Here is a 26,680-nt window from a genome sequence, read left to right on the forward strand (position 1 = left end):
ACGAGTTGTAGAGAAGTTGGTAGAAGTTAGCAGCGGTTAGAACTGCTTTAACCGGGGGTTGGTAATGTGGGTGTAGTAAAACATGGAAGTGAAAGATCACTTTGAGAGTAGAGTTAGGGTGTAAAAATCAGTTACATCTTCTCTAGAGGATGAGAGCAGTTTGGGGGTATTAGTATTGTTACGGTTGCTTAGTAAGTCATTACTAACTACAGCGCAGTCAGAAGCCATTATTACACAGCTGCTGGGTGTGGCTCTGTTCTGCGGGGAGCTGAGAGGAGAGCTGAGCCAGGAGGCTGCCCCTCGTGTGCTGTGCCTCAGTCTGTGTGCCCTTGAACCCGGGCTCCAGTGCTGGTGGAGGAGGCAGAGGGGAGCTCGAGGCAAGTGAACAGGTACTGAACAAATACATGGACTCGTACTCGAAGGTAAGTATATTTGCAGCAAGAGATTTACGTGTCTATTAATAGAATTAATTGTACTTGTTGAGTGTGTGTTCTACCTGGGCTGGCGGGCCAGGTCCCTGAGAGGAACTGAGCAATGTTGAAATTAGTAGGCACAGTAAAGTTTTTATATATAAACAATGTTCCTTATTTCTATGGGTGCTTAATTTTTAAAAGAATATTTGGTGCTTCCCTGGTGGCGCAGTGGTTGAGAATCTGCCTGCTAATGCAGGGGACACGCGTTCGAGCCCTGATCTGGGAGGATTCCACATGCCGTGGAGCAACACGTGGAGCTGTGAGCCACAGCTACTGAGCCTGCGCGTCCAGAGCCTGTGCTCCGCAACAAGAGAGGCCGCGATAGTGAGAGGCCCGCGCACCACGATGAAGAGTGGCCCCCGCTTGCCACACTAGAGAAAGCAAAGAATATGGAATTTAAGTATTTTTGGCTTAGTTTATAGAAATCAGTCATTTATACTTGAATATTTTTTGTCTAGGTTTATCTTCCGTGATCTTTCAACAGCAGATTATGATTCACATTACTCCTACGAGGGTGCGGATTTTTTTTTGAAGTGTGTGTGTGTGTGTGTGTGTGTGTGTGTGTATTTTTAGCCAGAGGAAAGTTTGAGTCATTCCAAAGAAATGTAGGTGACAACATGAAAAACAGTATGCTCAAAACTTTTTAATTTAAAAATAATCTGTGTTTTCCTTTGGGGAAAAATAAAAGTATTAACAGTGCCTTAAGCTTATCTCTTATTCACCCTGCAGTTTTCTGATTCTGAGCTGCTTGTAAAAATTTTGCTGTCTAGGAAAGTATGGGAGTGCTTCTTGACCACGGAACAAGAATCAGTTCTGCTTTACTTAGTAACAATGAAAATTTATTCCAGAAGAATGAGAACATTTTGACACCTTTAGAAATTTAAAAGTACATTTTGGAAAGGATTCTGAGTTACTTTCTGTATTCTTTTCATCATTTTAAGTCAGTTGATCTAGGATTTCCCCTTGTTGCTTTTGTAGATTTATAATCCTAAGGAACTAAGTATGACAACTGTGTTCTGGACTTGCAACCATGAGAAAACTTGTCTCCTTTGCTTAAAAAAAAAAAACCAAACCAACCCTGCTTTACTGGCCTTGTTTAATCAAAGTGTTGACGGTGACTCTAGTCAGTCTGCATTGGGCCACCACAGACAGGGCTCCTCTGTGTGTTCCGGCCTTTAACAGCCTGCATTGCTTTTCCCGCCTTCTGCAGTATGCTTTGAGACCGTGAACATGGACTTTTCTCGGCTTCACACGTACACTCCTCCCCAGTGTGTGCCCGAGAACACTGGCTACACGTATGCACTCAGGTGAGCTGCTCGCATGCGTGTTACGTTGTCTTGCCTGTGCTGTTCTTGAATGCCTTTGGGTTAATGGGGGCTTTATGGTACTTGCACCCAACTGCTCTGTGTTGAAAGTGAAAATATTTATGAACTTTATGTTATGCTCTGGTTTTACAAAACTGCTAAACTGAATTGGAAATTATGAGGTTGTTTTGAAAACCGAAAGTTTCTGATGACTCAGTGATTAGTCATTACAAATGAATGACTGTTTTCGCCTCCACCCAGGTGGCTGTGGTCTCAAGAGCACATCTGTGTGGTTCTGGTGGGCTTTTGTGATTTATATTAATGGCTGAGTATTTTAAAATTAACAGAACTAACCTGGGAAGTGACTTGGCTTTGAGAGGAGCCATCATAAATAGAATTTTGATGAAGCCCACGGTTTCAAGATCACAACTTCTGTCGAACGCACTTGAGTTTTCTGTTTTTATTTGTATCTGATTTGATGCTGAACTTTGAAGTTTGAGTCTTAGAAGCTGTTGACTTGCTCTTTGCCTTTCTAGTTTACCAAGTATTGATAGAAAGGATGATTGAGACGAAACTTAAGTTATAAAATTATGGGCTACTGCCAAAGGGAAAACATTCCTGGATTGGTGAGGATTTGATTGGCAGATAGAAAAACCTTTGCATCCTGGCAAGGTGTTTGAAGCACACAAGGAAAATGCTAGTGTCAGTTTTATCAATGGCTTATCTTCTAAAGGGTAAAAATGTAATTGAAACGTAAAGAAAATTGGAAGGTATTTTAAGAAAACTGCTTCTTAACAGCATTAGTCAAACCTGATATTTAATGATTGGGTTTTTAGTCACAATTTTAGATCATGTCACACTTTCTGTAGTAACACACTTTGTTTTTGTTAAAAGTCCTGTAGTATTTTAGGACAAAATGAGTGGGGCCAACTCAAGTAAATTCCTCCTTATTCTGTATTGTGGGGCATAAAAAGTAATAGGTCCTGGTAATTTATTTTTAGCTTTTATAACCCATTTTTTTGTTTTTATATTTATTTATTATAACCCATTTTAAATACAGTTTTTAAAAGTTGCCTATGTCTGGGTCTCTACAGAGAACCCAACCCTCGTCCAGTGAGGCGTGCGGCTGGATCGGAAGTGGCTGAGAACTGAAATGGGAAAGGCGGGCGGACTGAGCTGTGCTGGGAGGTGGGCCTGTGTTTGAGGGCGGGGGCAGCGAAGGGTTTCAGCTGGGAGGGGTGGGTGGAACCAGGGTTATGCAGAAATGGAGAGTGGGGCGGTGCTGGTCAGAGACCAGCAGGAGTTTGGGTGAGACTCCGTGGGGGCCCTGACCACCCAGACCAGCAGGAGTTTGGGTGAGACTCCGTGGGGGCCCTGACCACCCGCTGCAGCGCTGGGCAGGGCGTGGGGAGGGAGGGGTTCAGGAGGGAACGCTGGGGGCCTTGTGCTTGACTGGAGGAAGGGGATGAAGGAGGAGGCAAGCGTGACAGTCACGGCTTGACATGGGCACAGGAGCAGGACCACCAGTCAGCGGGAGGGGGTGTGAGACCCAGGCCCAGGAGCCATGTGGGCGGCAGTTCTGGTCTGGCCATCAGCAGGCCATGATGGCAGCCCGAGGGTGTCCTGGGTGCCGAGGGCCCACAGAGGCCCAGGAAGCGGTGATGGGCAGGCGCCACACCACGAGGAGCAGAACTCCTGCCGAGGGTCCCAGCCACCCAACACCCAGTCTGGAGGGGGCACGCCCAGCTGTGGACCGGCCTTACGTGGCGTGCTGAGGCGGCTCTGTCCTTACCTGCCTTTCCCTCTCCTGCCAGTGTGTCTCTATGTCCCCACCCTTCAGTGAAGCCTCTGTTTACCGTCCAGCTCCAGCGGCAACTCATGGTCCCCGGAGGCTGGGTTTCCCTGCAGCCTTTCCCCGCAGCCCTTAGCCACTTGGCCTGGCCCGAAATTGTCCTCCTCATATCCTTGTCCTTCCAGACCCTCCCCTTCCACCTGCTAAACTCACAACTCTGACCGTCTGTCTCATTACCACCTGGGTGGCCCCTGGCTGACCACTCCATGTCCAGCACTGCTGGCCTGCAGCCTCAGCACTTTCAGTAAACACGTAAAGGATCCTGCAGCATCCTGGTCATGCCATTTCTTTAAGATGTTTTTCTGTTATGGAAAATGCCAAACAGTGTGAAAGTTTGGAGAATAGTGATGATAAGCCCCTTCACCTCTCACTTAGTTTCAGCAGTTACCAGTACTTGGTCTCCCCTCCCCAGTGGGTTGTTTTGAAGCAAATCTCTAAAAGATAATGATAGTTTTAAAACAACTAGTCAGAATACCAGGTGTTGAGAACCCAAGGTAGAAGGAGGGGAGAGGAGAGAGTCTGGGGCAGGTGACTGTCACACATGTTGCTAGGCAGTCGGGACCTGCTGGGCCCTGGGTGCATCTGTCTGTAGGAACCTGTTACAGATGATGGTTGGGATCCCAGCCTAGGGCAGGAGGGCACAGGTGCTGGTGGAGGGCTCACGGAGTCGTGGGGTGGGCGCCCCTCAGGTGCAGACAGAGGCGCTTGTCAACATTCAGGTCTGAACTCAGCACAGAACTGTTGGTCCCCACCTCCCTCCCTGCCCCCGTCCCTCACTCCCTCACTCCCTCTCCCTCCCCCGCTGTGAACACTGCTGCAGCTTCTGTTTAGCTGAGCACTGTCCAGCTCAAAGTGAAAGTACCCGTGTTCCTACCTCCTCTCAGCTCCAGAGGTAACTGTTGTTACCGGTTTGGAGGTGTTTTCTGAGCTCTTACACATCTGTGTTGGTAATATGTGCTTTTATTTATTATTGAATATTTAATTTATTTATTTGTTTTTGGCATTGCTGCACAGCTTGCTGGATCTTAGTTCCCCGACCATGGGTTGAACCCTGTGCTTTTACGTTATATATATTTTTAAAAACATGAATAGGATGATAATAGAGTATTTCTTTTTTCATTTAACAGTATATCTTGGAGGTCTTTCTGTGACAGTATATATAGATCTGTTATGTTTTCTAACGGCCTCACTGCATTACGTAAGGTACACGTATCCTAGTTTATTTCATCATCCCCTTATTAATGGACATTTCCCAGTCGTTTGCTCTTTTCTTTTTTTTGGCCATGTTGCGCGGCTTGCGGGATCTCAGTTCCCCAATGACGGATTGAACCCGGGGTCATGGCAGTGAAAGTATGGAATCCTAACCACTAGGCCACCGGGGAACTCCCTCATTTGCTCTTATAAACAGCCACTATACTGGCTTCTTCCCAGGGCCCTCTCTAATCAAAGTAACAGGTATTTGGAACACCCTTCCGCCGGCAGGGGCATTGTGTTAGAGGTCCTGTGTTGGAAAGCCAGGACCCTGTCCAGACCGGCAGCGTTGTCATGTCCCCTGAGTTGCAGCATCTGGGGCGTGTGGGGGTGGGAGACAGAGGTCCGGGTCCCGTCGTCAGCTTCTTGCCTTCTGCACGTTTGCGTATTTGTCTAGGTTGCTCCTCGAGACACACACCTGGTCTGGGGCCTGACAGAGGCCGGTGGACTTGAACTGCACTGTCCTCTCTTGATGTTCAAGTTCATAAATGGCCGTCCTCTAAACCCAGGACTTAGGTTAAGAGGAAGATGGTGGAGGGGTACTGGTCCATTCTTACGTGGTAGATTCTGACTTGAAATAACAATTTTCTTAAACGAGAATTGTAATTATGTAAAATACTAAAAATAATCTTGGAAGAAAAGTAAGCATATTTTATACTAAAATTAGGTAGAGTTTAGCATCCTTGCTGCTCAGTGTGGGTTAGTGCAGCCTCTCTCTTGCCCCACTCCAGCCTCTCAAGTTGAGGAGGACCTTTTCCTGAAGTTATGTGTGACGCCTCAAATGGATATGACAACTTGAAGCAATTTGTAATAACTTTCTGAGGGTTTGACTTAACAGTTTCTAGTGTCATATCTGATAAGTTTATGATGAATTTGATTCTGAAAATATTTTTATAATATAAAATAAAACACGGAAATGTTCTTAAGCCCATTTACTTTAACTCAGATACCCCTGGTTACCGTGGATTTCCAGACCCTTAGCCCAGTGGTCTGCTGTCCTGAGCGGGGGCTATTCTCCCACTGCCTACTGGACGTGCCCCCAGCATCTCCACCTCCTCCTGCGGATAAACTACCTGAGGGGTTTGGAGCTCCCTTCTCTGCCACAGCAGGGCCTGCCCAGGGCCTCCAGGGTGCAGGCCGTCCTCTAGTGCGCACGCGCATGAAGGCCCTTTGGTTGGAGCCAGGACCGAGGTTCTTGCAGTCCCACCTTCTGTGCCTTGGGCTGCAGTTCTTTTCTTGGCCTGCTTTGTTCCCTGTGGCAGCCGTGGCCTCTCCCTCCCTCTCTCACCTTCCTCCTTCCTGTCGGGTTGTGAGCTCACCTCCTGGAGGTGTGGAGTCCTCACTGTGTGGTGGCCCCGGCTGCTGGACTGTCTGTAGGATCCCCGCCCCCAAGGAGGCACAGAACAGGTTCTCAACTCACGTTTCTGGATTTGGAAAACTTGCTGACAGCACAGAAGGATCTGTGTTTTGGTTTAAGATAATGTGGAAGGGTAGTGGAGTGGCTTTTCTGTGTACTAGTTTGTCTCTGGGTTTATGATGAATTAAATGCAAAGTGCGCTGGTGGCTCAGTCACTGGCTTTTCCTTTTCTCCTTACATTGATTCATTCAGTGACCTGCTGGGATCTCGGATTAAATGGCCCGTAGTGGTCACTGTCTCGTTAACTGCTTTATCAGGCAGTGTCTACTAGTAAACGGTTATGATTTCCTAACAATGTTGATCTCATTCCTAGGTGGGGAGTCTCGTGAATTTAGCACGTCCTTACGCGCTCCCCAGGGCCGGGTGTAGCCTTGAACACCAGGCAGCTGGGGGATTCATTTCATATGTGCTGTGATCAGAGCAGATGTAGGGGCATCAGTTGTTGAGCAAGTTGGGTGCTAGCTTGCTTTTGCTCTGTCGGAAAGGCTTCACATAGTGATGGCTGTTTTTCTCGTTTAAAAAATATATTATTTATTTATTTATTTATTTTGGCTGCGCCAGGTCTTAGTTGTGGCATGCAGGATCTTTGTTGCAGCATGCAGACTCTTAGTTGTGGCATGTGCTGTTTTTAAAACTTCACACTAGGTTGCACGTTCTGTTATTTGTTTGTTTTAAGGTGGGGTGGTAAGCGGTGCTCATCTATGATGAGGGTTTTTCCTTCTAGTTCAAGTTATTCTTCTGATGCTCTGGATTTCGAGACTGAGCACAAACTGGATCCTGTATTTGATTCTCCAAGAATGTCCCGCCGCAGTTTGCGCCTGGTCACCACAGCCCGTGGCGCTGAGGATGGCCCCGCTGGGGACAGAGCGGCCAGGTGAGCGAAAACAGTTAAAACCAAACACATGAGGTTTCGGTCTGTAAAACTTCACTCTCTCGAATTTACAGATATGTGTGTACACACACAACTGCACACACGGTCGTAGCTTTACTGTGAATGAGGCTGAAACCAGGGCTGGGGTGTGCGGGTTGTTTGGCGCTGGTGTAAAGAGGGACGCAGGCACCCATCCCGTCCGGGGCAAGTGTCCCAGCTCATCTGCGTAGCGGGCCCCACCAGCAGTTAAGGGAGGAGCCCTGCCCATCATCATGTGGCCCTGCAGGTGTCTGTGTTGTTAGTGCTTTAAGCCTGTATATAAAATCTGTGTGAACTGACAGATACAGGCGTGAAGTTTAGATGTTTACCTGTATTTATGATTGTCCTATTCACTTGATTTCTGAACTCCTCACGTGCCCATGACTTATTTGTGCCCAAGAAGGGGCAGAAGTGTGCAGGATCTTTGTGCCATTTAGAGATAAAGAATAAAGGTAACAGCTTTCCTTTAACATCACTCATGTAAGAGGGACGAGTTTCCTGCCTGAGTGGTCCACTCTTGGGAGTGGGACGGTGGCTGTTGAGAGGTGACAGGACACTGGCCTGACAGCAAGGCTGGGCGCTGGTGTCTGTGGCGTCACCTCCCCATCTGTGGTTCACACTCACACACTGCACGCCCAGCAGCCACCTGAGGTTCATTTGCAGTGAGGTTCTTGGATATCCTGGTTTGGGGTGTTCGTGCAGGTACTGCTATGGGAACCACGGCTGTAACAGGCTGGTTCTCTGTCCCTGAGCAACACTGGAACCAGGTTTCCCGGTGCACCTGCTCATGGGGGCCTTCCTGTCTCTGCTCCCTGCCTTTTGCTCACTTCTCGCTCCCTCAGTGGGGAGGGTCTTCAAGGGCTTTGTCTCCATCCTTGTGGTAGATCCGGTGCAGGAAGGATTTTGGCGACAGCCTCTCCTCGCTGTACTTGATGCAGTTCTGCCTTTATTAGTGACTGAGAAACAGTGCGGAATGTGCCTGTGGATGCAGTTACTTGTTTTAAATGGTGGGGGGGACACTAAATCTATAAATCATATAATTTCAAAATATAGGTCATTTTTATTCTTAGGTTATTTTTAGTTTGAACCACTTTTGGGTCATGAGGCCCCAAATAATCTGAGAACTACTTTGTGTGTACAATTTTAGGAGGAGTTCTTGTGCCCAGCTTAACAATTCCTTTTTTAGATTAACAGATGTCTCATTACAGCAGAAAGGGCATAAGAACACGTTGCCTTAACAGTAGTATATTCATTCTCAGGCAAAGATTTTGTGTTGGTAGAATGTAATCACTTGTATATACTAGAAAACGTCTGTAGACTTGTTCCTTTCTCCTTCCTTTTTAGACTAGCAAAGCAGCGCAGCAGTGCACACAAGCCGGCATTTAGTATCAACCACACCTCGAGGAAGGTCCTATCCTTGGCTGTCAGCCAGAGCGGCTCCAGGGCCATGCGGGCTTCGGCTTGTCTGCGGCCTCCTGTGCTGGACGAGTCTCTGATCCGCGAGCAGACCAAAGTGGACCACTTCTGGGGTGAGTCATCTCCAGTGACTTCTCCGGTTCTTCTGGGAAGAAGGGGTGTCATGGCCAGGTTGTCCCTTTTCCCCTTACTGGGGGGAAGGAGCCCCAGGAAGTTTGGAGGCCTCCCTCTGGACTGAGATCGGAAGCACAGGGAAACTGCTTCCAGCTGCCGATCATGTGTCGTGATGTGGAAGATGGAGTGGAGTGGTCAGGGCAGTCTGATTAACTCTGTGTGTCTAAATGCATGACTTTTGTGGGATGTTTAAGCAAAGTCTTTGGCAAACTCACCAGCATGATTTCAAGTTCCAGACAGCAATTTTTGTCTTACTGGAAAGCATCTAGTGTAGATGAATTGACCCTAGGAAACGATGTGGCTTGTGACCTGGATTGACTAAGGCAGCAGCGTGACCCCAGTCCTCCCTGTGGAGGACTCGATGGCCACAGGGGCCATGGCTTTGAGGGGCCGCAAAGCTGCTTGTGTCCACTTGATGTTCCAGTTGGCCCTTCTGAGAAGAATCAAAGATTAGATTAGTTCCAGAAACCTTATGTGCTGAGTTGGGAAGCCCTGGAGTTCGTATTCTGTTTTGTTCACTAGCAAAGTAGCTCCTGGGCAGCAGAGGAGGCGAGTGTGCTGGTGCTGAGGTTCCTGCCTGTTCTTCTGTGCACAGCGTGGTGTGTGTGTGTAGACAGTGTGAGAGTGCGTGAGAACAGAGCGTGTGGGAAGGTATTTTCTCCAGAGATGTGCTTTCACCTGGAATTGAAAGCAAGCATCTGCATATACCTGGAGAAATTTCTGTTAGTTCTAGGCATTGTAGGAAGTCAATCTTGACCAGTGCCATGATGCTGATTTATTAACCATTGTAACCTTTACTTTTGAGTTTGTGTATTTTGTTCTGTTTTGATCATTTGAGCTCAACAGCAAAAATATGTGTGTTTTTTAGGTCTTGACGATGACGGAGAGCTTAAAGGTAATTTCGTCCTTTTCTTCCCCACATTTTTCAAGATGGAGGTTTTAGTTAGGTGTTTGCAGATTGTAATAAGCAGGTTCCATCTCCTTTTTGCAAACTTCAGGTGGGAATAAAGCTGCCATTCAGGGAAACGGCGATGTGGCCGCAGGGGCCGTAGAAGGAGCGGGGAGCAACGGCTACACCTGCAGCGACTGCAGCCTCCTTTCCGAGCGCAAAGGCGCGCTCACCGCGTACTCCACTGCCCGTGGCCCGGCCTCAAGGATTTACTCGAGGGATAGGAGTCAAAAACGTAAGTCTTGCTCTTTTAAAAGTTAGGAAAGGAGTTCACGTCCAAATATTAGATATTTCCTTTTCTTTTCATCAATCTTGTCTTATAGGCCTCAGTGTCTGCACTGTTTCTACTGTAGACTCGAGCTCAAAGTTATCCTTTAAAAGTTTAAGAGACGCACCAAAAATTAGCTCTGTTCCTCCTCTCTCAACTTACATGTGATGTGGTTGGTCTTTTTGTACCTGGGAGTGTTTGGAATTCCATAAATTTGAACTTGGAGTAAGCAGGAGAAACCTCGTCCTGAACTGGACCCGTGGGCTGTGCGGTCACCTGCAGACGCTCCTTCTTTTCCTGGGAGCGCAGACTCCAGGCGCCCAGAGAGTCAGGGTGGGAGGCGGTGATGCTTGAGGCAGGGACGTGTTGTCTCTGGTCTCTGTTGTGGGTGAGAGTCCGTGACCGCAGGGGCAGCTTACCAGGAGTGTGCAGCTTCTGGGGGGCACATGGCACACCAGCCTTGTTTGGGAGGGCGGCAGGCATGGTGGAAGGTCTCGCGCGGCAACCTTGGCCCTGCTGACCGGCAGAGGAGGCCCTTGGGACCCCGGTGTGCCTGCTTGACCACAGAGGGCCTGGGCCTGCCCATGTTCCCAGCTCTGATCAACACCTGGGCCAGACTGAGTCGGCCTCGCTGCTGGGCCCCTGGGGAGAGCACAGCTACAGAGGCCCTTCCAGGGGCCACCGTGTGACCGATGTGCCCCTCCTGGCTCGGGGCTCCGCGGCTGCTGTGATCACTGTTCGCCTTAAGGGAACACATAGGGAGGCTGGGAGCCCTCGACTTGAAACATGTGTCGCCTTGTTTCCAAGCCCTTGGTACCTCGTCTGTTTAATCTGAGCACTGGAGTGCTTGGCAGAGCCAGAGGACATGCTCAGGCAGGTGGACAAGGGTCTGGACAGGACAGTGCAGGAGGGCGGGGCGCTGTCTGTCCACTCCCCGTGTTCCTGGCTGTGCCCTGCGCACTAGGGTGCCCAGTTCATACTTCTCAAATGATGATTTTGACATGATGAAGGATGGTACCTGGACTGACAGTTATTTCTATTTCGGCATCTCATCCTTGTTTCTAGACCTTTTGGTTTTGGCTGCTGTAGTGTTACCGACCTCCTTAGTGTTAATAGAGCAGTGTGGGAATACAGTGAGGGGAAGCGGGTGGCAGAATCAATATGAGGGTTTCCTCTGTAACAGTTTCTGGATCGTGTGGGTGCTGTAGAGACCAGCATCACTGAGCGCTCACTCTGCCCCCTGCGCTCTGTACCCATGACCTCACTGACCCTCATAGCAGCCCCGCTGGACAGTTGTCACCCTCATTGTACAGACCGGTAAACTGAGGTTCAGCCAGCTTCAGACACTTGCTGGTAAATGATGGAGCTTGGACCTGGCCCCAGGCATCTCGCCTGCAGGGCGCCCCCCCCAAGACGCTGTGTCCTCTGAGTGCTCTCCCAGGGCCGGGATTCCGCACCTGGCATGCCGTGTATCGGGTTTTGAGGCTGCATTTTGAAGTGTGCCGTTGCTGAGTTGAGCATAACACCTTTCTCAGGGTAAAAGCACGTTCCACAAACGGTACCTGGTGGAGTTGTGGTGCTCACAGGTCGCCCCCTGTCTGTGGCAGTGTTTGCTGCTCTCCCCCAGCTATGTCTGCGTCACCAACAATGCAGCCACTTGTTCTGACAGCATGGAGGATGGTGGGCCCGAGCCCAGCTGTGTGGTTGCTGTTTCTTCAGAGGGAAGGTCAGCCGTGGTAGCTTTGGTGGCAGCTTCTGGAAACTCATCCCACTTCCTGCTTAAATCGGTCTTGAGTATTTTGGTGGAGTAAACAAGTTACTATACTGTTATTTGCTTTGGGCTTCTATTCTTATCATGCCCCTTGCTCTTTTAGATTATAGCAGTGGTTTGTAGAGCCAATGCTAATTTGTTACCTTTGAAAAAATTTGTTTCTAATTATTTGAGTAAAACATTTATCAAAGAACTTTTGAAAACCACAGAGGTGTGCAGGGAAGAAAATTAAAATCACCCATAACCTACACCCAGAGGCTTTTCACTCTTATTGCGTGGTTGAGGTCACACCGCATGAATTTGTTACGTGGGCATATTTACTCAAAATATGGGTAACTCTTCACAATCATAAGTTAACCCCCACCCCACATTTCCTTTCTTCTTATTCTTTTTCTTATATTCTCATTGTGAAATCTTTAAACCTTTAAATTTATCTATTTATTTAATAGATGAATTAAGTCTCCCCTTGTCCCTCCCCAGTCCCTGTCTGGTTTCCCTTCTGGAGGGAGCTGCAGCTAGTCCTGTTCATTGTGGGCTCTCCTGCCTTTTTAATGAGGTGAAAGTCATATAACATGAAATTAACTGACTATTTTAAAGTGTACAATCCACTGGTATTTCACAGTGTTGTGTAAGCACCACCTGAATTTTGCTTTCATGTTCCTACAGAAACATGGAGTGTGTTTTTGTCTTTACTTCAAATACATGGTTTTGCAATTTTTTTTCATTTTAAATGGTAATTGCGATGAACTTCATTCTTTTTGACGCCTGTCTAATATTGCATTTATGGTTGTATCGAAATTTGTTTAGTCAGTGTCTAGGTGGACATTCAGGCTTTCTTGTTTGTGCACTTTTAAAAGCAGTGTTTTCTTTGGGTATGTTTGTGTATGTGCACAAATCTTCGGGGTAGGCAGGCCAGAAGTAGCATAGGTCCATTAAACATCATTCATCCCGCCTGAGCCACGTAGTTTCTGATTCTGAAACCTTTTGAGGTTCAGGTTGAGTGCATTGTTGACAAAACGTGATTTTCTGGGCCACGTCAGAAAGGCTTTAAAAGCCTCCCATGTGTTTTCCCTGGGACATCGAACAGCGCTCACCAAAGCAAGGTGCTGATAGGACGCGTGCAGATGGACAGATTCAGTACTCCTGTGAGGGTTGGCACCTGTGTGAGAAACCTGTAGGGGCTGGAGACCTGGGAGACCCGGCTCTGCCAAAAGGCGCTCCTACGTGGGCCAGCGCTCCTCGGGCCTCCCTGGCCCCTGGGCTAACCGCACAGAAGGACCCAGGGAATTGGAATCTGAAAACACACACTTGTGTGTTTTTTCTCTTGCCTAAGGCAATGCTTGCGTCCCCCAGTAGAAGGTGTAAACTAACTTAGAAAAGATAGGTCTGAATGAATGAGTGAATGAGTGAATGAAAAGTCATACCTTTGAAACTTTGTCAGTTGTCTTGGTTGCTTTGAGCAGAATTTTGCTAATTGAATCAGCCTCAGTCTTTAGAGGAGTAAGGACGGAAACGTCTGCTGCTTCCGGGAGAGGGACAGGCCAACTTGGCTGACTTCGGGGTCGGACAGCTGTGACTGTCCAGCGGCTAAGGCTGAAGTGGGCGGCGTGACACGCTGCGGCTTGGCCTCTGAGCTGAGCAGCTGAAATGCTACTGACCGGCTTTAAGGAGGAGCAGCTCTGATGGAGCCCGTCCTCCTGAAGAAACCGCGATTAGCGACTAAATATACTTTAAAAAGTGTTCCGCCCAGCAGCTTCTAAATAAATACTTATCACTGCTGAGAAAAGAAGATTGTTTACAATTTCAGTTTAAATAGATTCTTCCAGTTGACTTCCCAAAAGACTGACCAGGATTGCCCTCTCCCTATGGCCACGTGAGGGTCCCCGTTCCATGTACTCTTGCTAAATAAGTGTTTATATTTTTGTTCTTTTAAAATGTTGCCGATTTGATGAATGAAAAATGGATTTTGGTGTCACTGATGGTCAGTGAGACAGATCCTGCATTACCTCTTCATGAATTTTTCTGTTTTTGTCCGACCTCTGTATAAAGTTCACGCTGCGGTGTAAAACAAGAAGAGTGTGAGTGGGGTAACACAGAGTTGGCCCTGACACTCGGGGGCTCCTGGCCCCAGGTTTACATTTGTTTTGGTTCAGGGCTCCAATTCACAGATAGCCCACTCCTTTATTCAGGCTATCTGGGGCGGGGAAAGCTTTGATTTTATTTCTTCTGAAATCACTCCAACTCAGACCTCTCCAGTCCCCACTGGCCTCACACATGTACCGTAAACTCAGGGAGCTGAGCCAGGGATGAGTGGACGGGCTGGATATTTGTGCTTTTGGGCACGTCGGCAAGCAGCCCCGTCTGCAGGCCGTCCCATGGAGTCACTGTGCAGGAACAAGCCTCATACTTCAGCTGCCACTCAGTGAAGAAACTTTTTTTTTAAAACATCTTTATTGGAGTATAATTGCTTTACAACGTTGTGTTAGTTCCTGCCGTATAACAAAGTGAATCAGTTATATGTATACATGTATCCCTATATCCCCTCCCTCTTGCATCTCCCTCCCTCCCACCCTCCCTATCCCACCCCTCTAGGTGGTCACAGAGCACCGAGCTGATCTCCCTGTGCTGTGCAGCTGCTTCCCACTAGCTATTTATTTTACACCTGGTAGTGTATACATGTCCATGCCACTCTCTCACTTCGTCCCAGCTTACCCTTCCCCCTCCCTGTGTCCTCAAGTCCATTATCTACATCTGCATCTTTATTCCTGTCCTGTCCTGCCCCTAGGTTCATGAGAACCTTTTTTTTTTAGATTCCATATATGTGTTAGGATATGGTATTTGTTTTTCTCTTTCTGACTTACTTTACTCTGTATGACAGGCTCTAGGTTCATACACCTCACTACAAATAACTCAGTTTCTAGAAACTCTTCTTTAAGAATAAAAACTTCTAGCCACTGTGATTTTCAGACTGTCACCCTGCACATTGTAGGTTATAGAGGTCGCACTGTCCTGGTGCTCCAGGTGCTGAGGAAAAGGAGCCTCAGGTGGCCATGTCAGGTGTCTCTCTGTACCCTGCGGCACGTGCTATAGCGGACGTCCTTGAAGGGGCTGCTTCTCGCTGACAGGCCTTCTCGAGGCTGGGAACACAGTGGGATGGCTGGGCCGGAGGTCAGGGAAGAGAAGTCGTTTGCCCGTTTCTAAAGATGGTAGCATGTGCGTAAACAGCATTGGGGTGAAGTGACCTCAGATTGGATGTTTTATGGAAGCCGGCCTGTGGGAGAGATGTGACGCTGCTGGCGCTCCAGGATGGGGCTGGTTTGCAACTCGGCCCGAGCGTGTGTCTCTGGTGTCCATGTAAAAAAGCGGGTTCCAGGGAATTCCCTGGCCATCCAGTGGTTAAGACTCCGCGCCTTCACTGCCTGGGCTTATTAGGTTGGGGAACTAAGACCCTGCAAGCCGCAAGGCACAGCCGAAAAAAAAGCGGGTTCCACTTTGCCCAAAGTGAGTAATCGGGCTCTGACATAGGGAGCGCGTGCTGCGGGAGGAGTAACTGTGTTCACGGTTTCTCACTAGGCCGCGCCGCTCGCTGCAGGGATAGCATCTTGTCGCTGGTCACGCGCACCTCGGCGTCCTTTCCTTCGTTCTTAGTTCAGCTCTTCCAAGTGGCTTTAATGAAGCTCAATTATGAATCAGAAAATTACAAATTGAAAAGTTATGAATCAAAAGATCGCGAATCAAAAAGCTGTGAGTCAAAAAGCCATGAATCAAAAGGTATTTAAATGCTTTCTTCCTCCTGTTTCCTCCAAATAGAGCTTTTCAAGGCGAAGAACACGCTCTTCTCCCCGCGCGGCGCTTCGCTCACGCCCTCTCCTCGCGTCGTCTGCGGCCTCTCTCTCTCGCAGCCTTGCTGTGCATCTCTCTCCCTGTTCTCTGTGCAGTTCTGGATGTTTCCTGGAAGTTGGTCAGGGTTTAACATTAAATAAAAAGTTAATACACTCATCTTTTTATTCTTACGACCATCTTTAAAGCAAAAAATTTATCTGACTGGCATTTAGAATGATGTTTCAAAAATGTTTGAAGCGGGCCCATCCCGTGTGGTGGTGGGGGCATGCCCAGGGCTGGCGGGACTTGATGACGTTTCCTGAGCGAGGCAGTTACCTCGCCCCCGGCCTGCACCCCACCTCCACCCCGACCCGGCCACTCTGCAGAGCCCCTGCCCCGGGCTCAGGCCCCTCTCGCCTGTGTTGCAGCTCATTCCAGTCACTGTGGGAGGATGAATGTGAGAGAGCCCCTCGGCGAGGACGGCCACCTCCGTGCAAACGGGGCGTCGCTGTGTAAGTATGGCTCGGCCGCACCTGTGCCATCCTTTTAGGCCGTCCTGGGGCCCCACTGGTTAGGGGCCCCACTCGCTGCCCCCTTCACACCAGGAGCCTACAGCCACCAGGGGGCACTGGCTGGGATTTTGGTTTTTCATAATTGAGTTTCCTAGTTTTTTCAAACTGCCGTTGCTGCGCACCGTTGAGATTGACAGGGTTTGCGTGTTCATCTGTCCAATTAACTGCTTGTCCCACCCCACAGGCGATGACTGTAAGGGGAGGAAGCACCTGGAAACACACACCACCACCCGCTCGCAGCCCTCATGGCCAGGAGGGCTGGCAGGGACCGTGGGGCTCGCCTTGTCCCATGCAGGTTGTCTCTTGCGCTTTTGTGTTTTGTTTCTGTCGTGTTTTCGCAAATGCTCCTTGTTCATTGTTTCTTTGTGTTTGGAATTCAGGTGTTCAGTAAAAACAGGAAAATAATAACTGTCTTAAAATATGGAGAATATTGCTCTTGAAAAGCTTCTTTGTAAGTGTATTTAGTATAAATTAAGCGTATGGAAAGTAACATATTTGAGGTGAAATGAATGGTTTAGAAGAAGCTGTGTCCTGCATGGGGTACAGTCGGCCCGCGCCTGGGAAGCGAGACGTGTCCTGAGCCTGTGCAGCCGGGGTGCTATGGAGAAATCCAGTTTGTACCTGTCAGTGTCTTGCCGAAGGGTGCCTTTATAGCAGCTTTTTTTAAAAGCTGAACTTCAAAATTTGTTGTCTCTTAACTGTTAATTAATAAACATAAAGCAATAGATTTTTTAAAAAACCGTTTCTTTGCACGTCAGCCGTGTTGGAATTGCTTAATGTTTTCAGGAGTCAACACGCAAATGCTGGTGTGGGTGTATTACTTCCAGCGGTCACTCTTTAAAAATGAAAGGAATTGATTTCATGAGCAGTTTTCTGCTTTATATAATATGTGACGTTCGGTATAAAGTTAATTGTGTTTTATTTTGTCATCCAGTGGGACTACCGGTTATAATTCCAAAATATTTTTTCACTGGGCTGTAGGAGGACTTTCATCTTGCTGTTTGCGTAACTCTTGTCTCACCCAGAGCATGTTAACTGCTGGTGTCCATGGAATCTTACTTGCTTTAAACGATTGTGCTGTCTTTCCAATACCCATTCTGCCAGCAGCAGCTGTGCACACGTGCAGGGTAGCTGCCAGCCAGCCCCCGCAGGTTTATAGGAAATGTCTACATTTTACGTCCTACATGTCGATAGGCAGAAGCGAGTGAAAACTGTTCAGACACAGAGCAGGGTTTTCATAAGTTAGTTTCAGCATCTTGCTTGGACTTCAAGTAGTCAATTGTTTTTCTTGAGGAGAGACTCTTGACTGTCTGATGGGAGAGGATTTTGGTACAGTGCCACAAGGTGGATGTCTCTTGCCATGTCGGGACTGTGGGGCTGGTGTTTGAAGGTGCCCCTCCCGCCCACATCTTCTCCGGCACAGGTCACTTCTCGGTGCAGGCGCTGCGCGAGGTCGGAGCCACGGGAGGGTTTGTGTCCAGGACGGTGTCAGCGGTGCTGTGGTTGGCAGTGGCCTGTCCAGGTGGTTATGTTGGCTTTCCATGTTAGCATTCGCTCCTAGGCTGTTGGCAGTTAAGCACCTGCAGTAAACTGTTCACCTAACCAAGTAAACATTGCATTTTCGGTTTACGTGCTTTGATCCTTGATGTAACGTGTTCCATCCTTTATTATTTAGAAATGCTAACATACTGTGCTTTTGGCTGCATGGCATTCATTGTTTCTCCAGTGTATTGGGTGTTGTTGTAAGTCTAGCTGCTTGGTTGTACTGTACTTGAGAACGCGTGGGTTTGGTGTTTATTCTTTTGTATCTTGTCTTGTGTGTGACTTATTGCTTTGTGGCTTATTTACGTTCCTGTGTTTGAGTTATGGATGCTCCTGCTGTGACGACTAAGCGTGGTCCTAATATACTTCATCCCTAACTTCCTTCATCTTAATATACTTTCGAAGCATTTGTTAGTATATTTCCTTATGCTGCTAGCTTGGCCTTCACAAAACCAGTCCATTAGGAGTTTGGTTTTCCTAAGAACGTTTCCTTAGGATGTTTGGTGTTTTCTCTTTTAGGGAAGGCAGCATCTGAAGTATTCTGGTGGCTTGGGATTGGATGGTACCAGTTTGTTACTTTGGTTTCTTGGCTGAATGTGTTTCTTCTTACAAGGTAAGGAAACTGATATCATGTCAGCTTGGTGTTTTAAAGAACTGATTTTGTGCTAATTGCATGGTATCATTTGATTTAATCATTTTATATTTTGCAAAGTGCTTTCATATTCTTAATTTTTCAAACCACTCCTGTGAGAAAGGAAAGGCAGGTGTCATCCTTGAAGAAAACCGGATGCGCAGCGTTTAAGTGACGCGTCCAGGATTACACATCTGGGAGGGTGTGCTCGGGACTGTAGGCCTGGACCCTCTGGTGCACTTGCCCCAGCACCAGGTTGCCTCAGTGGGTCGATGACCAAGGTCCTTAAGTGCCCTCCTGTGCACCAGCCCGGCGTGTTGGCAGTTACTGACCTGCTGGGTTGTTCACATGGGCCTGGGAGACAGCACCGTGTGGCCAGGTTTTCCTTCAGGCAGCCACTTACCTTGTAGATAAAACTAACTGCGTTTCTCAGCCTGTGACTTCCACTTTAAATTAGGGAGGGGGTATTTTGTATAAAATTATCTAGAGAGGTCATATAGAATGGTGAGCCCTGCCTTTTACTTTTTCCAAGTTAAATGTTTTGATTTTTTTTTTTTTTTTTTTTTTTCGGGACGCGGGCCTCTCACTGTTGTGGCCTCTTCCGTTGCGAAGCACAGGCTCCGGACGCACAGGCTCAGGGATCTTCCCGGCCCGGGGCACAAACCCGTGTCCCCTGCATCGGCGGGCAGACTCCCAACCACTGTGCCACCAGGGAAGCCCCTAATGTTTTTCTTTTTATTCCTTAGGTGCCTTCGAAATATTTGCAAGTTTTTAATCTTGCTCGTTCCAGTATTACTTTTACTAGGTAAGTAAAATTTTACTTTGTTACCTAAGATGACTAATATGTATACATGCATATATATGTAAATCAGTGAAAGAATTGAACATTTAAGTACACCTTTTGAAAAGCACTGTATGTACATGTGTACACAGTTGCTTTTTCTCTCCTTCAAGGCGCAGGTATTTCATTATGGGGCCAGGGTGATGTCCTTTCACTCCTGCCTGTGTTAAACTGGATGCACAGCCACAGAGCACAGAGGGTGGATGACCCCAGGACCACGCTCACACCCGACACTTTGCACCCAAACCAGCCTCTGCAGGTAATCATTTAGGATGTGCTCTTCCCTGGTGTTGCCAATCTGTGTTCTCCAGTGTAAGTTTCCATATTACTTGTAAACTACAAGGTAGTTCAGTTGGGCACTCTGTTTTAGAAAATATTTTAAAACGTCAAATAAGCACGTCTTACAGCTCCTTAAATGTTCCGAAACAATTCAAGTAATGCATACAGGCGCACCTCAGAGATACTGCGTGTTCAGCTCCAGTATCATACGAATTTTTTGGCTTCCTGGTGCATATAAAAGTTATCTTTACAGTGTACTATAGTCTGTTAAGTGTGCAATAGCATTATGTCTAAAAAAATAGTGTACAGACCTTTATTGACAATGCTTTATTGTTAAAAAATGCTAACCATCATCTGAGCCTTTAATGAGCTGTAATCTTTTTGCTGGTGGAGGGTTTGAAATATTTTGAGAATTACCAAAGTGTGACACAGAGACACAAAGCAAGCAGGTGCTGTTGGGGAGATGCGAGGACAGACTCACTGGACGCAGGGACCCCACAGACCTTCATTTGTGGACAATGCAGTATCTGCGAGGTGCAGTAGAGCGAGGTGTGCCTGTATTTCAAGCAGTCTCATTATTTAGTTCATTTTCATTAAAAAAAGAGAAAGTTTTCATTACTTTGGAAAATATAGAAAGCATAAAGAAGAAAATAAAAACCACCCATAGTCTGCCACGTAAAGGAAATCACTAATGACGAACATTTTCATGTCTTTTCCTTTGGGGGTGTGTGTGTGTTGTAGTTGACGTTTTCCTGTAATGCTCTGTTTCGTTGTTTCGACTTATCCTGTACTGTACTCTCCTTTGCCAGGTTGACCTTCTCATTTGTGTCACCTTTGGAACCTCTTAACTGTTTCAGGTTGGCGATGAGGTTTTCCACTGGCATCGGATGAGTGAAGTGGAAAGGCAGGTGGCTGCATTGTCGGGACAGTGTCACAGCCATGGCAAGAAGCTTGGAGAGTTGTCAACCTTGCTCCAGAAACTGCAGGCGCGGGTGGACCGGGCAGATGGCAGCAATGAGGGGGTGTGGCCCCCGGTGAGGAGCGTGGTGGGGGCAGCGTCTCAAGGGGGCTGGCACTGGTGGGCTGTCGGGCTCCCAGGTGATGCCACCTTGGAGTTCTCGGGTGTTGTGTTTTCCTTTTGGGGACAAGGAATAGGAGGGCCCTGCAGTGAGAGGTGGCCGCACGGATGGCAGGTGGGTTCCTGGCCTGCAGTGGCGGGGAGCTGCGGTAGGTGCCCCCGGAGGAGATGCCACGTCTGAGGCCAGGGTAGGGGGTGGGGTGCACCCTGGGAGCAGGCAGGGTTGGGGGAGGGGGTGGAGGCACGTGGGTGACGCCCAAGAGTGAGGTCAGGCTGCGGCGGGACAGACGGGTGTCCCTAGCCTGTGTTTTAATTGGTGAATGGATTGAACACAATTCGATGGAATTTTTCTGGCACTGAACTGAAAAGCTCAAATTTGTGATTTAAAATATCTCAAGATCATGAAATAGTTAAGTAGCTACTATTCCTTATTAAACCGTAGGCCTGTATATATGTGTCTCACTTATTTGGTTCTCAAGGAAAGGCTTGTCAGTCCATTTTCCTCAGCACTGATGTTTATTTTCTTAAGTTCCACGATGACTTAATTTAGGTATTTGGGATTGAAATCTTTAAAATAGGCATTGCCCCTTGCCTCCACAAGTGCTTTTCCCTGATCCTGTTTTCTCAGCAAAGAGCCCACTACCCACCCAACTGTTCGCACTCCGACCGGAGGGGACCCTCTAGCCCTGATCATGCATGTCTTGTCGGCCTGTGGACCCCTCAGGGCTCCCCGTGGCCCCACCGTGCTCTCGAGCAGCCTGGCTCTGCCTGGCTTCGCCGGAGCCTGCCTCGACTTGTCTCGGGGTGGGTGCCCCTTGCCGGCTGTTTCCTGACTGGGCTCAGTGTTCCCACCCTCCTGCTCTCCTGTCCCGGCATCAGCTTGCGCCCCTGTTTGTGGCTGCAGCTGGCTTAATCCACTGTGTTCTCACACCTGTTGGGGGCAGAATGTGTGAATCTTCTCGATTCCGGTCGGGTCCCTGTAACATGCTGACAGGCACTGGTTCCCAAAGTTACTAGGTGTGTTCCACCTTCTCTGCGTGGCCCCCGGGTGCTTGCTTGGGGTTCTCACATCCAAAGGCCACCTGGCGTCCTGCATTGATTCCTCACTAGTTGCTTATTTTTGGCTTCTCAGCCGTAGAACTGAGATGATTTCAGTGAGATCCAGTTAACACCGTTATGAGTGTTCTGTTCCTTATTTTAAAATGAGATTCGAGATGTGATGAGCTGAGTGCAGATTTAGCTCATCCTTCCCACGCTGTCCTCCACCACTTACCCCTATTCAGGTATGATTGTGATGGTGACCCTGGCAGATTGAAGCTTGGTTCTGCGGCTGCCACACACTGGTGGTCAGCGTGCTGACTACCTGTTATCCTTCCCTGAGCGGATGGCACAGGTTTATCCCACGTGTGTCTCCAGGAGAGTGGGCCGCCTGCTGCATGTGGCTGTGTGAGTTTAAAGTAACTAACACTTAGGGACTTCCCTGGCAGTCTGGTGGTTAGGGCTTGGCGCTCTCACTGCCGTGGCCCGGGTTCCACCCCTGGTCCGGGAACTGAGATCCCACAAGCCACGAGGCCTGGCCCCCCCCCCCCCCCCCCCCCCAAACTCCATTCTGTTCACCTAAGTGACAACAGCTGCCACTTAAAGAATGAAGGCTGCAGTTTCAAGATGCAAGAAAAGTGTTCTCTGTGATCGATTGACCCCCCCGCCACACACACACACAAAAATTAACACTAAGTAACATTCAGCTTCTCTTTCAGTTGCCCCAGCCACACATCAGGTGCTCCGGGGCACATGTGGCCGCCGTGCTGGGCAGAGGCCGTCCCGCTGTGCCCAGGGCCAGCGGGCTGTACAGTAGGAGACCCAGCCTGGCCGTGAGGACGTGCAGCCGAGTCCAGCGGCTGACCCTCCTGCATCCCAGTGCCCTGGGGTCATCCTCACAGCTGCCCTTCATCCCTTAGCTTTGCTTCACCTGATTTGTCATCTTATATTTTTGTAAGTCATTGTGGTTATATTTTGGAACAAGATGGGGTATAAAATCAGTGAGTGAAACTCCTGTAATAAGAGTATATAATGACTTCCTGTTTTTCTTTCTGACTGGATTTTAGTGGTTCACAGTGTGCAGGCGTTCTCTGCTGGTGGTGTTGTCTCCTGTGTGGATGTCCTTTGATTATATAACTGGCAGAGATTTTTCTAGACCTTCCCAGGGAGTGTATCTGATAAGCTTACTCCAGATTTACCTTCTAAGAACTGCTGAAGAGATGGGTGGGGATGTGCTGGACAAAGGCTGTTTTCAAAGTTACTCACGTTGAGAAAAAAACCTTATTCTCTCTCTGCCGCTGTGCTGATCACCTGTGTCCCTGAGCCAGGGGGGAACGTGCCTGTCGGCCGCCTGATCTGAGCTTTCTTCCCCTGATAGCACTGTTCTGAGGGCTCTAGCACCGGTTCTGATGACCATTGAGATGTCACACACTTTATACGAATATGAAAGATCAAGAGGGAGTGAGTGGGTCCTTGGTGGTTGTGGTGTAAGTCTCTGGGTACAGCGGGTGCCTGGGGAGTGTGTGTTGAATGAATGGTAATTGCTCTGCTGTCCACGCAGGTGTTTTTGATAATTACCAGTCTTCTTAAGGAATATTCTCCTGTGACTAGAAAAGCTGTCTGTGCCTTTTATCTTAGGGCGGGTTTCAGAGGCGGAGATGAGGACGTCACTGAGGTCACCCCCATGGGATGCTGCGCCCAGCTGTGACCACAGTCTCTGGCTGTTGCTGTGCTGTGTAGAAACAGTGTGGCCTGGCTGGCCACAGGTTCGGGCTTATTTGTTGCTTAACTTTCTCTACCATTTGTTCATTCATTTTCCTTTTCAAGACTGACTATGTGACTCTCCGCCAAGAACATGAGTTGCGAATCTCCAGCCTGGAAGATATTCTTGGAAAACTGACAGAAAGATCTGAGGTATTCATGCTCTTGACCTTTCACTTGCAGCCCCCGCACCGTGATTTCCTTGAGAAGCGTCAGCTGCAGTTACTGTGCTCACAGCCCCCAGCCTTTAAAGTGCTTCTTTTAGGGTGTTCGCTGCCATTCTTTATAAAACAAAAGGGAAATATTTCTTTTTTTGTTTAATTTAAAAAAATTTTTCTATTTATTTATTTTTATTTTTGGCTGCGTTGGGTCTTCGTTGCTGCGCGCGGGCTTTCTGTAGCTGCAGTGAGCAGGGGCTACTCTTCGTTGCGGTGCGCGCGCTTCTCACTGCGGTGGCTTCTCTTGCTGTGGAGCACGGGGTCTAGGTGTGCGGGCTCAGTAGTTGTGGCGCACGGGCTTCAGTAGTTGTGGCTCGCGGGCTCTAGAGCACAGGCTCAGCAGTTGTGGCGCATGGGCTTAGTTGCTCCGCAGCATGTGGGATCTTCCTGGACCAGGGCTCGAACCCATGTGCCCTGCATTGGCAGGCGGATTCTTAACCGCTGCGCCACCAGGGAAGCCCCCATTGTGTTGCTTTAATGTTTTGTAAGTGTGTCCAGCTCACTGGCTCCCAGGTGGGGGCGGTTCTCCTCGCTGTCACCCAGCCTCCACAGGGTGACAGTGTCTGTGGACAAGTGAAGGACCTTCTGACGGGATTTTCTGGTCAGAAAGCCTAGTCTTGTCAGGTGTCGGGCAGGCGGAGGGAGGAGACGGCACCTGTGTGGACATGGACGAGGACTGGGGGCGCCGAGTGGGTGGCCTGGACCCCCTGATGGGCCTCAGGGGAGACGCAGAGCCCTCGGGAGCTCAGGACTGGCTGCTGCGTTGCTGACAGTGTCAGAGGGGAGCAGTTCAGTCCATCCGTTGATGAGATGTTTCCAGGGTGCCTGAGGAGGAAGTGCGCCCCGTGAGGGAGCTGGCGTTGGTCCTGTCCGTGTCGCCCGCCTCTGTCGAGTTATGGCCTCCATGGCCGCTGGGCCTCGGCTCGCGTGGGGCGGTGGGCGCCCACACCTGTGAACGGGTCGTGTTAATAAGTCGTGCCTTCATGTGTGAGTCTGCCGTCCTCCTCCTTGTCCTGCCACACTGAAAGCACTTACCAGAGGTGGTGGTGGCGGCGGCGGCGTCTGGCTTCCTGCCCTGCGTCCTGGTTACAGGAGCTGCTTATTTTGAAAATCCATCAAGCTGCTTTTTTGTATGACCTGTGCACCTCTCTAAGTATATGTTGTGTGTCATCTTTTAAAAGTCTGCTTTGAAAAGTAAACATCCCTTACCTGCCTGCCAACAGGCAGGTCTGGGCTTTAAATTAAGGGGGAAAAAATCCTAGATAAATATGTGTATTTCTATTTCTGTTTATAGAGTCAAGTATATGATTTTAGGGAAAGTTGGTATGTAACTTGTGTATTTAAACGGATTGTTTCTCCTACATTTTAGGCCATCCAGAAGGAATTAGAACAGACTGCGCTAAGAACAGTCAGGTAGGATAATTCCAGATAAATTCCTCTCCTGTCTTCTGGGCTCCTCTCTGTCATGTGGGGCTGTGCCATCCTTAGCAAGGGGCACTGTTTGCACCTGGGATGACTGGGCTGTGTTGGTGGTAACAGTCCCAACTGTTGTCTTTCTGGGAGACCCTTCAGGGCACCTGAGGATGGAGGAGGGGTTGGGGAGCGGGGGCCCCCGGCTTTGCTCTGGGGAAAATCCCTGCCCGGATGTGCCGGGAGGGTCCTCAGGGCACAAGGAACGGGCCGTGAGTTCATGGCACAGCGTGGAGTGGGCTTCCTGCCTGGACCTCTGCTGGCTCTGCGGGCATCACAGTTCAACCCTGGTCTCCTGCTCGGCAGCCCCTCGAGGGGGCCAGACACGCGCCTTCTGAGCTGCAAGGCTCTCACCAAGGCTGGGCCTCCTCTGAGCCCTTTCTTTGTTGCTAAACAGCCCTGGTCCCTCAGCAGTTTCGGGGCGTGGCGTTTGGTCCCTCGTAGCCTCGTTGCTTTTCTTCCGCACATTTGTCAGCTTCCCTGAAGTCCCCTGGCTGCATGGAGCCTCTTCCTGTCTCAGAGCCGCTCTCTGTTTTCACACCCTTGGTTTTGTCACCTGGGTTCTCTCCACCCCATTATCTGAATAGGACACGGTTACCCTTTTGTTACTCCAGCCATTCCACTCACCGGCTCAACGCTCAACTCGGGAGAGAGCAGATGATGAGCTTTAACCTCTCGTCTTCCCGCTCTAGCTCCTGTGTGTTTCTGTGGGTCCTATCGTGTGATGTGAGACCTCACCCACCCTCCTCTCGGGATGGGTATGAATGTTAGCACACTTCTAACTTTCCTTTAGAGCCTTTACGTATCAAAACACCTTTTGACTGAAGTCATGTGGCTCCTGCAGTGTTTATCCCCGAGTGCACTCTTCTGAGATATGAGCTGTTGGTATCTCAACAACTATAACTACCTACAAACAACTATAAATATAATATCGTAATATTTCATAATGTACAATGCCTACATTAAAATAGAATTGTTAAAACCCTGAAGCCATATGTTTTTAGTTTTCTCTTCCAGTAGCATGAAAAATTCATATTTAATTTTATAGTGATTATCAGTAAACACTGTCACATCTCTGAAGTCTTTTTCAGAATTTTAAGGGGACAGGTTCAGGTTTAAATACTAAATAATGTATGAGAGTCCCCGCCAGCACCCAGAGAAGCATAACCGCTGCCCATGGCAGGTTTGGCCCCCGCCCGGGCAGGTGCGGACCTTGAGGTGGTAACAGTCTCCTGAGCCTTGGCTTGGAACTTGTATGCTGCTGAGGGACAGGGTGGTGTGTTCACAGCTGACCTGCCCGGGGAACACGGGCGTCTCTCCTGCACGTACTGTTGGCAGGACTGACCTGTCCTGTCGTCACCCCCGCCGCAGCAGAGCTGACGAGGAGCCGCGCCTCCTTGCCATGGCCCGGCGTCTGGAGCAGGAGCTGCGGCGTCTGAAAGCTGGCTTGTCTGGGCGGCAGCGGTCGGGAGCCAGCCGGGAGGAGGTGGACGCAGCGTCCGAAAGAGTAGGTGTCCTCAGCTTTACGCTTTGCTTTATCATGGAAGATAAAAACACTCGAGTTGATATCTTTATTAAGTTAATTTCAACTTTCTTTAAAAATTTTGTTTTATTGTATTTGAAGTTTTTAACCATCTTGAATA

The 26,680-nt window shown here is 48.8% G+C and overlaps 1 protein-coding gene across 1 annotated transcript in view; it reads left to right on the forward strand.

Moving 5' to 3' along the window:
* Positions 1-1,703: 1,703 nt before the first annotated feature.
* SUN1 (Sad1 and UNC84 domain containing 1) overlaps positions 1,704-26,680 on the forward strand; it is a 35,027-nt gene continuing 10,050 nt past the window's right edge. The window contains 13 exon segments of the mRNA XM_007467082.1: positions 1,704-1,780; positions 7,022-7,204; positions 8,552-8,736; positions 9,666-9,692; positions 9,796-9,981; positions 17,603-17,701; positions 18,241-18,334; positions 19,099-19,157; positions 19,307-19,452; positions 20,330-20,518; positions 23,416-23,502; positions 24,937-24,980; positions 26,409-26,544. Of these exon segments, the coding sequence (XP_007467144.1) occupies positions 1,704-1,780; positions 7,022-7,204; positions 8,552-8,736; positions 9,666-9,692; positions 9,796-9,981; positions 17,603-17,701; positions 18,241-18,334; positions 19,099-19,157; positions 19,307-19,452; positions 20,330-20,518; positions 23,416-23,502; positions 24,937-24,980; positions 26,409-26,544 (1,512 nt within the window).

The sequence above is a fragment of the Lipotes vexillifer genome, unplaced genomic scaffold (genome assembly GCF_000442215.2).
Source record: "Lipotes vexillifer unplaced genomic scaffold, Lipotes_vexillifer_v1.1 scaffold1701, whole genome shotgun sequence".
NCBI lineage: Eukaryota > Metazoa > Chordata > Mammalia > Artiodactyla > Lipotidae > Lipotes > Lipotes vexillifer.